Source organism: Bombina bombina, chromosome 8 (genome assembly GCF_027579735.1).
Source record: "Bombina bombina isolate aBomBom1 chromosome 8, aBomBom1.pri, whole genome shotgun sequence".
NCBI classification, from domain to species: Eukaryota; Metazoa; Chordata; class Amphibia; order Anura; family Bombinatoridae; genus Bombina; species Bombina bombina.
The window spans coordinates 17,641,055-17,651,233 of NC_069506.1; the positions used below are offsets into that span (position 1 = coordinate 17,641,055).

At 34.4% G+C, this 10,179-nt stretch overlaps 1 protein-coding gene across 1 annotated transcript; it reads right to left on the bottom strand.

Annotated features, from left to right (window-relative positions):
- Window positions 1-2,929: 2,929 nt before the first annotated feature.
- On the bottom strand, window positions 2,930-9,040 carry LOC128638754 (IgGFc-binding protein-like). Its single transcript, XM_053690892.1, has 5 exons — window positions 8,992-9,040; window positions 8,612-8,647; window positions 7,117-8,343; window positions 4,817-4,932; window positions 2,930-3,025 (listed from the first exon to the last, which is right to left on the bottom strand). The coding sequence occupies exons 1-5, from the start codon at window positions 9,038-9,040 to the stop codon at window positions 2,930-2,932; spliced, it is 1,524 nt and encodes a 507-aa protein (XP_053546867.1).
- Window positions 9,041-10,179: the final 1,139 nt, after the last annotated feature.

The following is a 10,179-nucleotide window of genomic DNA, read 5'->3' on the forward strand; positions in this document are numbered from 1 at the left end:
TATCCCCTAAAATAGCTAAAACTAAAAACAAACTAAAAACTATTTCCAAAAATATTCAGCTTTGATATTAATGAGTTTTTTGGGTTCATTGAGAACATGGTTGTTGTTCAATAATAAAATTAATCCTCAAAAATACAACTTGCCTAATAATTCTGCACTCCCTGTATATTTGGTGAAATTCTAGATCTAATCGACTGCTGTTTTGTAAGATAGTGATTTTCCTAAAATATCCTTTTCTTAAAGACCTTGGGAAAAAAGCGCACATTGTCATCGTGTTCCCCTTAAGTTATCACTGCATATTCATTATGGGTGTGTTTGAATAAAGTTTAATCTATGTCGTACTTTAAAATATAGCCAGTTTAGCAAGTCTAGTGTTATCATTCAAAAATGTCAACTGATAGAGCCTTGATGACAATTATAACACCTCTATCTATAAGTTTCCATAATATAACTAGAACATAGTATAATAAGAGCAGGATTTTTTTTACATAATGACTAATAAAATAAATAAAATAGTAGATTATGACGCATAGGGGCCAATTTACTAATGTCCGCCGCACATCGATAAATGCAGCAGCAGGGGGTGTCAATCAACCTGATCATATCAGATTGGGCTGATTTCTGTCTGTTGCCTCAGAGGTGGCGGACGAGTTAAGGAGCAGCGGTCTTAAGACCACTGCTTCTTAACTCCTGTTTCTGGCGAACCTGAAGGCTCGCATGAAAAGAGATGCATTTAGGCCTTAATAAATCGGCCCCATAGATTTTACTTCAAATAATATTTCAATTTTTTGTTGTTTTTTTCTTTAAAGGGACATGATCCAGATACAGCATACAATTATTAAAAAAAAATCCAATTTACTTTTTATATTTGTTTTTCTTCAAATTCTTTCTTGTATCTATTGTTGAAGCAGCTGCAATGCACTAAATTAAGTTCTAAGTGTGCAGCTACTTAACCTCTCCACCACCTTATGTGTTGAGAATTTTAATCATAACAATCCAATCCGAACGGAAGATTGACAGCCCCTACTCATGCAAGCAGGGGGCAGCACTGCATATGCAACAGCACCGTGCCACAAGGCCAGGCAGATGAGGCTCATGGTAAGGAACGTCATCTGCCCAGCACATGATAAATAGGGGCCCATAGACTTGAAATTTGATCAACTTTTTAACCCCTTAATGACCAGACCATTTTTCAATTTTCTTACCCTTAATGACAATGGCTATTTTTACATTTCTGCGGTGTTTGTGTTTAGCTGTAATTTTCCTCTTACTCATTTACTGTACCCACACATATTATATACTGTTTTTCTCGCCATTAAATGGACTTTCTAAAGATACCATTATTTTCATCATATCTTATAATTTACTATAAAAAAAATATAAAATATGTGGAAAAAATGGAAAAAAACACACTTTTTTTAACTTTTACCCCCAAAATCTGTTACACATCTACAACCACCAAAGGACACCCATTCTAAATAGTTTCTAAATTTTGTCCTGAGTTTAGAAATACCCAATGTTTACATGTTCTTTGCTTTTTTTTTTGCAAGTTATAGGGCCATAAATACAAGTAGCACTTTAATATTTCCAAACCCCTTTTTTTCAAAATTAGCGCTAGTTACATTGGAACACTGATATCTTTCAGGAATCCCTGAATATCCCTTGACATGTATATATTTTTATTTAGAAGACATTCCAAAGTATTGATCTAGGCCCATTTTAGTATATTTCATGCCACCATTTCACCGCCAAATGCGATCAAATAAAAAAAATTGTTGACTTTTTCACAATTTTTTTCACAAACTTTAGGATTCTCGCTGAATTTATTTACAAACATCTTGTGCAATTATGGCATAAATGGTTGTAAATGCTTCTCTGGGATCCCCTTTGTTCAGAAATAGCAGACATATATGGCTTTGGCGTTGCTTTTTGGTAATAATAAGGCCGTTAAATGCTGCTGCGCACCACACTTGTAATATGCCCAGCAGTTAAGGGGTTAATTAGGTAGCTTGTAGGGTTAATTTTTATCTTTAGTGTAGAGATCAGCCTCCCACCTGACACATCCCACCCCCTGATCCCCCCCTGACCTCCCTCAAACAGCACTCTTCCCTCCGCCATCTCACATTTGTCACCGCCATCTTAAGTACTGGCAGAAAGTCTGCCAGTACTGAAATAAAAATCATTTATTATTTTATTTTTATTTTTTCATACTGTCTGCAGTCTGCATCCCCCCTTACCCCACAACCTCCCTGATCCCCCCATACATCTCTCTAATCCTCCCCCTCTACCTATTTGCCGCCATCTTGGGTACTGGCAGCTGTCTGCCAGTACCCAATTTGCCCCCAAAAATAGTTTTTTTTTAACTTTTTTAGATTAAAAATTTGTTTTCTGTAGTGTAGCTGGCCCCCCTTAAAACATCTACATCCCTCCCCTCCCAGATCACTTACTAAACAAGAAGATCCCCATGCATCTGCATTGATTTTTTTTTTTCATTTTGATCCGGTATATTTTGCGTGCGCGGGCATGCGCGCGCACCCACCCCCCACCCCCCCTGGCCGCAACCGCCGAAATTGACAATATTGATCGTGAGTGAGACAGACAAATATGGAGCATATGATTACCGCTCCTCAAACAAGATGCTCCCACCCACCAACGAATTAAGGATCGCCATAGTGGGTAAAATAAGGGATTGCAGTGATGCCTCAATATTGAGGCATCACTACAATCCCTTGTAAGCAGCTGGAAGCGATCATGATCGCTTCCAGCGCTTCTAACAACAGAGGACGTACCAGGTACGTCAATTGTCATTAAGGGAATGTTTTTCTATGACGTACCTGGTAAGTCCTCTGTCATTAAGGGGTTAAATATTTCTAAATTAAAAGGCATTCTAATTACAGAAATTTAAAACATGGTCCCTGTTAATCTGGAGTCAAACAATGATTTGCTGTAGATAACAGAAGATATCAGATACAAAATCCTCACTCACTTCCAGTCTTCTCTCCTGGTGCTGTTGGCTTCTTAGGTTCTGTAAATAATTGTAAAGAGCAAAAGTGTTAATATTTCTATTAATAAATATCCACTTATTCATTCAAAAAAGATGAAGATCAGTATTATACATTGGGTGAAATTCACAACATTTAAGCAAGATCTCTGTGTGCACTATAAAGGGACATTAAACAGTAAATAAAGAAAAGATTAGTCTGAGAATAACATGCAGATGTATTTCTAAAGCTTCATTAGTTTAAATATTGATGAAATAAGTGTAAAGTTTTAGTGTCTATAAAATAAGGGGAGCTGCCATGTTGTAACTTAGGTTACCTTCTCTGCTGTGGCCAATTAGAGACAGTTATAAATAGGTCACTAGAGTGTGTAGCCAATCGCTGTGTGGAATATAAAAGTGTTCATGTGCAGATTTTTTTTATATATATATACGATTTATCATTTTATATTAACATCTCAAAGTTTTTAATGTCCTTTTAAATATTCACTGTAATGTTCATTGCCATGTGGTCTTATTAAGTTATCACTGAATAGTAATTAGTGAAATGTTTGTCTAAAATATCATGTCATTTGTACTTTGGAAATATAACAAGTTCCGCAAGGTTAGTGGGATGAGTCAAAATTGTTAACTCGCACGCCCATCTTAAAACTCATGACGCTTAAACCTTATCTTTTAGTTTCCCATAAAATAATTCTCTAACTTATCTACAACTAGATTTAGGTTTAACATAAGAAGCATTTTTTTAAACCAAATAATAAAATAAAAAAGAGTACCTACATGATGCAACATTTTTTTTAAATATTTGAACATAAACAAATATTTACAAATACATGTATGAAGATCATGATCAGTGCTGTACAATTATCTGTCAGGCGTTGCCGTTATGTCTAATTACAGACATTTAAAATAATGCCCCTGTTAAGCTGAAGTTAAACATTGATTTGATATACAAAACACACTCACTTTCAATCTTCTCGCCTGGGGCTGTTGGCTTCTCAGGTTCTGTAATAAATTTTAAGGTAGCAAAAGTGTTAATTAATTTTCAATAAATAAATATCCACATATTCATTCCCAAAAGATGAACATCGTGATTTACGAGTGAAATTCAAAAAATCTAAGCAAGAACACTGTGTGCGCTTGAAACGTACATTGTCATGTGGTCTCATTAAGTTAACAGATCATATTTATTAACTAAGGCCTAGATTACGAATGGAGGGCAATATTGCGCTATCACAAGCTCACGGGAGAATTAACCAGCCCCTTGTAATGGCTGGTTATTTAAATTTGCCCCTTTAAGGGGGGCACGTTATTATAGAGCTCCTTGCGTGATCTAGCCCTAAATATTTGATGTGGATATCAGAGAATATCAGATGCAAAACTCGCACTCACTTTCAAAACAATTGTAAAGAACCAAAAGTGATGTGTTTAAATAAATAAATATCCACATACTCATTCCCAAAATATGAACATCAATGAAGTTCAAAAAAACTTAATACATCCAATGTCATGTTATCACTGGGAATGTCTGTCTAAAATATCATGCATTTTGTACTTCTGCGCCAAATAAACCAAGGTCAGCAAGGGATCAGTCAATATTGTCAACTCATACAGCCATCTTGAAATCTTGACATTGGTACCTTATTTATTAGTTTATAGAGATGTGCATTCATTCCAATAATCAGATTTTCATTGGCATTTTAACAAAACAAATATCTGAATAAATGCACAAAGAAATTTAAAGAAAACAAAAAATAACTGATGAAAATCGTCAGTATTCATTCATTTCCTTTATTTCTTTAAGGGGTTAATAGTTACTTTAACAGGCTTTGGAGACCGCGCTATTCTAATCTTCTTCTTGCAAGAGCCGGTCAAGCTAGCAGGAGGCTTAATGCGCTCAGCTCCCAGGACCTGCACTAAAGTTAAGGCCGGTCCTGGGAACAAAGAGAGTTAAGCCGCAGTTATTGTGGCTATAGTTCTGGCAAGAAGAGGATCGGGTTAACCTAAAGGTATTTTAGCTACAGGTGAACTTTTTACCTGTGGCTTTGAAACATTTAAATTTGTTTTAATGAAAATGAATATAAAGGTTTAACTAAATTTAGTATTCGTTTAGTTTTAAACAAAACAAATAACAAATAGTGCAGACACCAAATATTCAGGGAAAGAAATTTTTGTAAATATTCTAAACGAAAATATCTTGGCTGCACATTTCTATTAGTTTCCCCCCCAAAAAATCACAAATTTTTCTACACCTAGAAATAGAAATATTAATATAGTAGGTTTATAGTTTTCTTTATTTAAGCCAACTAGCAAAATGAAAAAGGGCCTAGATTTTATTTCTAAGAATGTTTTTTATCACATTATTTTTTATTTTAAATATGTAATTTTATTATGAAAAAAATAATAATATTATTCCTCTTTTCTTTTTATGTCAAACCATAACTTTTTAGATTTACTGTAATGTTCATATTTAGTTAAAGGGACATTCAAGACCAGAATTGTTGTTGTTTTAAAAGCTAGATAATCCCTTAATTACCAATTCCCCAGTTTTCCATAGCCAACACAGTTATAATTATACACATTTTACCTCTGTAATTACCTTGTATCTAAGCCTCAGCAGACTGCCTCATTATTTTTTTTTGACAGATTTGCATTTTAGCCAATCAGAGCTGTCTCCATGGTAAATTCACGTGCTTGAGCTCAATGTTATCTATATGAAACACGTAAACTAATGCCCTCTAGTGGTGAAAACTATCAAAATGCATTTAGATTAGAGGCGGCCTTCAAGGTTTAAGAAATTAGCATATGAACCTCCTAGGTTTAGCTTTCAACTAAGAATACCAAATGAACAAAGCAAAATTGATGATAAAAGTAAATTGGAAAGTTGTTTAAAGTTACATGCCCTATTTGAAACATGAAAGGTTTTTTTGGACTTTACTGTCCCTTTAAATTTGCTTTTCATATATACATAAGGTAAAACTATGCACTTATGCAATGATAAATATGGATAGCAGATGCAGAATTCAGACAGTGAAACCTACAGAATTACTTTACATAAAAGATATGTGTGATGTGTGTGTATAAATATATATACACACACAAAACTAGAGGGACAGATTTTGTTTACATTTAATTTTTAGTATGAATTACTAATATATAAGATTTTCCGAAATGTATGGCAGTGTTGGTTTCATATTATTTGTACTGTAAATGAATAGGAGAAACACTTGCTTTTTAGAGAAGACATTTACATTTTTACGTATAAATAATTGTAGTCAAATAACATGTATTTGATATACTCCTAGGACACAGAGCATATATTCACTTGTTATCTTTTCCCCAGAAGCTGTTGGCTATTTAGGTTCTATAAACAATGCTATATACATGTTTAATTCATGTTACGTTACCTAGTATGTATATATACAACAACAAAAATCCAGATCAATGAAGTACAATTGTCTGATACTTTCAACTTGTATTATACTATGTGCTCTCACTAAGAGTCTGGTTTTACAAAAGTCCACAACTCTCACAAGGTGAGAGTTATTAATCTATCAGCACTACGAGATCTCTATCTTCTAGAAAGGAAATTTTCACTGTATCTTACTTATGGATTTTTCCCAATCAATTATTTTTTTTTTTTTCCTTTATAAATATTACACAAATAATCAGATGCAACTAGAACTTACTTTTAATCCCTGTACTTGGTGCTCCAGGCCCTATTTAAAAAAAATATATATATATAACATTATATCAATGCAACACTTACACACACACACACACACACATATATATATAATAGATAAGAGGCAGCACTCACTAGTCTTTCCAAAGTGTACTTTAATATAACAAAGTGACGTTTCGGGGTCACTTTGTTATAATATATATATATATATATATATATATATATATATATATATATATACAAAAACACACACATTTTGAAAACCTACAAGTAAGATTGAACTAAAGCTGGACACACACACATATATATACACACACACACATATATATATATATATATATATATATATAAATATATATTTTTATATATATATATATATATATATATATATATATAGAGAGAGAGAGAGAGAGAGAGAGAGAGAGATTATTACCCCTGATAGAAGGTGCCACAGATCCGTAGCTAACACTTGGAGAGTACCCAATGCTCAGCAGACCAAAAGGTTCTGTAGGATGTTTCACTGTGTGATAACTGAAGCCACTTCCGTAGTTATATTCTCCCCACGAATACTTTGATCCAGGGAATTCTTTCCATTTAACACCTTTTGGTAACTTCCCATCAACAGTGATTCCTGGTTTATCTGAGGTCTTGATTACAAAAACAGCCAGATTGGTTTCAAACTTGTCTTGTCCAATGAGCTCATAAGCAATAGCAAATCTTTCAGTAGCTGGAACATTGGTAAGGAAAGGGTCAAATGGTTTAGTGTTGAATGTCCCACCAGTACCAAAAAATAAGACCTGTAGTTTACTATCAGCATTGATATTTAAAGGCGATGATGCTGTAACTTCTAATTGTAGAACCTCTCCAGCTAATAATTTTTTTCTTTTTTCTTCTGATCCTGATTGATAATTTATTTCTGTATCTTTAGCAGGAATAATAAACACAAAATCAGACTTGGGCTGGAAGGACATGCCTGGGACAAAGAATGAGTATCCCCAGCTGGGCACAGGCAACAGCTGTTCATACACATGGCCACAATCTCCATTTTTCTGACTACATGTGTGCCCACTGATTACTGCCACAGGATGATCAGCAACTACCTTAGTGCCAGAGAGATCATCAGTACTCTGAATCTGGACAGCCTGGAAAGGTTCAAGGGTGAGTGTAAGCTTGCTGTCCTTTGGATAATTCTTTCCTTGGAAACTCACAGCTCCTTTTAGGTCAATGTTAACAACTGTGGGATTTTCATGGGTAATCACAGAGAACTCTGGGTGAGCTCCATCTGCCCCCCATGGAGGGGTAATTATATAATACTCAACTCCCCACAGACGCACTGGGTAAAGCAAAGCTGTGTCACTACTGCCGTATTTATAGCTGCGAGAAACAATGGTAACCTCAACATCAGATTTAATCACTAGAGAACTTGGTGATGTGTCTGATCCGCTCATCTCTACATTTGTTGTGATAGGAATAGATACCGTTTCTCCCTCTCCAACCTTCACATCCTTCCTAAAGTCAGATTTGTTAATTGTGACAGAAACAGAGGTGGACGGTTTAGTGCCGGTAACCAAAAGCTCCAGTTGTGGGGTCTCTTTAGGGTCATGATTCTGCATAAACACAGTAACAAACTCTTTGCCCAGTGACGTCAAACCTTCATAGCCTGTAAAATTATAGAAAAAGGAAGAGATTTCCAACATCAGTTTATTATAAAAATAAAACCTGAAATTACCATTTAATTTAAATTAAAAACATTAATACCAATATGTGAACATAAAACAAATTAATCCTATGGAATGTTTTTGCAATATTTCCCAATAGTGTTAAAAATACTATTTCTCTATTCTCCTTATTAATTACTTAATATATTTATTTATATAATTAAGATAAGTGATAACAACAAATAAATAAAAACTGTATTTGAGACTCACCGCCTGGTTTCTCAGGTACTTTAGTTGAAGGGAATTCTGTTATGGAAACAAGAAACAATAAAGATAATAGATTTTAGCAATATTTTATTTTACATTGAGGACAATATTATTTGAATTAAATTCATTTTAGTAATATTTTTTTTTCTAACAGGACTTCTTTTTATTATGCTCCATTTCATAACAAGACTCAATGTCCTTCTTTTACTCTCACTGTAGTTGTACACTTATGTTGTAGGCTTCATAATTTAAGCACCGTATTACACTTTCTAAACTGAAATTAGTTCATCCGAATCATGGATTTAATTATGGCTTGTTAATCTGGAATCAAACATTATTTGATGCGTATATGAGAGGATATGCGATACAAAACACGCACTCACTTTCAATCTTCTCGCCTGGGGCTGTTGGGGCCTCAGGTTCTTTTCCCATTCCCTAAATGAAGCTTGGTGATGTATATTTGGTGAAATTCTAGATCTAATCGACTGCTGTTTTGTAAGATAGTGATTTTTCTAAAATATCCTTTTCTTAAAAACCTTTGGAAAAAAGCGCCCATTGTCATCGTTCCCCTTAAGTTATCACTGCATATTCATTATGGGTGTGTTTGAATAAAGTTTAATCTATGTCGTACTTTAAAATATAGCCAGTTTAGCAAGTCTAGTGTGATCATTCAAAAATGTCAACTGATAGAGCCATGATGACAATTATAACACCTCTATCTATAAGTTTCCATAATATAACTAGAACATAGTGTAATAAGAGCAGGATTTTTTTTACATAATGACTAATATAATAAATAAAATAGTAGATTATGACGCATAGGGGCCAATTTACTAATGTCCGCCGCACATCGATAAATGCAGCAGCAGGGGGTGTCAATCAACCTGATCATATCAGATTGGGCTGATTTCTGTCTGCCATCTCAGAGGTGGCGGACGAGTTAAGGAGCAGCGGTCTTAAGACCACTGCTTCTTAACTCCTGTTTCTGGCGAACCTGAAGGCTCGCATGAAAACAGATGCATTTAGGTCTTAATAAATCGGCCCCATAGATTTTACTTCAAATAATATTTCAATTGTTTTTGTTTTTTTCTTTAAAGGGACATGATCCAGATACAGCATACAATTATTAAAAAAAAATCCAATTTACTTTTTATATTTGTTTTTCTTCAAATTCTTTCTTGTATCTATTGTTGAAGCAGCTGCAATGCACTAAATTAAGTTCTAAGTCTGCAGCTACTTAACCTCTCCACCACCTTATGTGTTGAGAATTTTAATCATAACAATCCAATCCGAACGGAAGATTGACAGCCCCTACTCATGCAAGCAGGGGGCAGCACTGCACATGCAACATCACCTTGCCACAAGCCAAGGCAGATGAGGCTCATGGTAAGGAACGTCATCTGCCCAGCACATGATAAATAGGGGCCCACAGACTTTAAATTTGATCTACTTTTTAAATATTTCTAAATTAAAAGGCATTCTAATTACAGAAATTTAAAACATGGTCCATGTTAATCTGGAGTCAAACAATGATTTGCTGTAGATAACAGAAGATATCAGATACAAAATCC

Excerpts from the sequence above, each read along its gene's own strand:
- LOC128638754 (XM_053690892.1), bottom strand. The coding sequence starts at position 9,040 with ATGGGAAAAGAACCTGAGGCCCCAACAGCCCCAGGCGAGAAGATTGAA. Across the intron at positions 8,648-8,991 it reads CCCAGGCGAGAAGATTGAAA|AATTCCCTTCAACTAAAGTA; the intron begins GTGAGTGCGTGT and ends TTTCCATAACAG. Across the intron at positions 3,026-4,816 it reads GGTCTCCAAAGCCTGTTAAA|AACCTAAGAAGCCAACAGCA; the intron begins GTAACTATTAAC and ends AATTATTTACAG.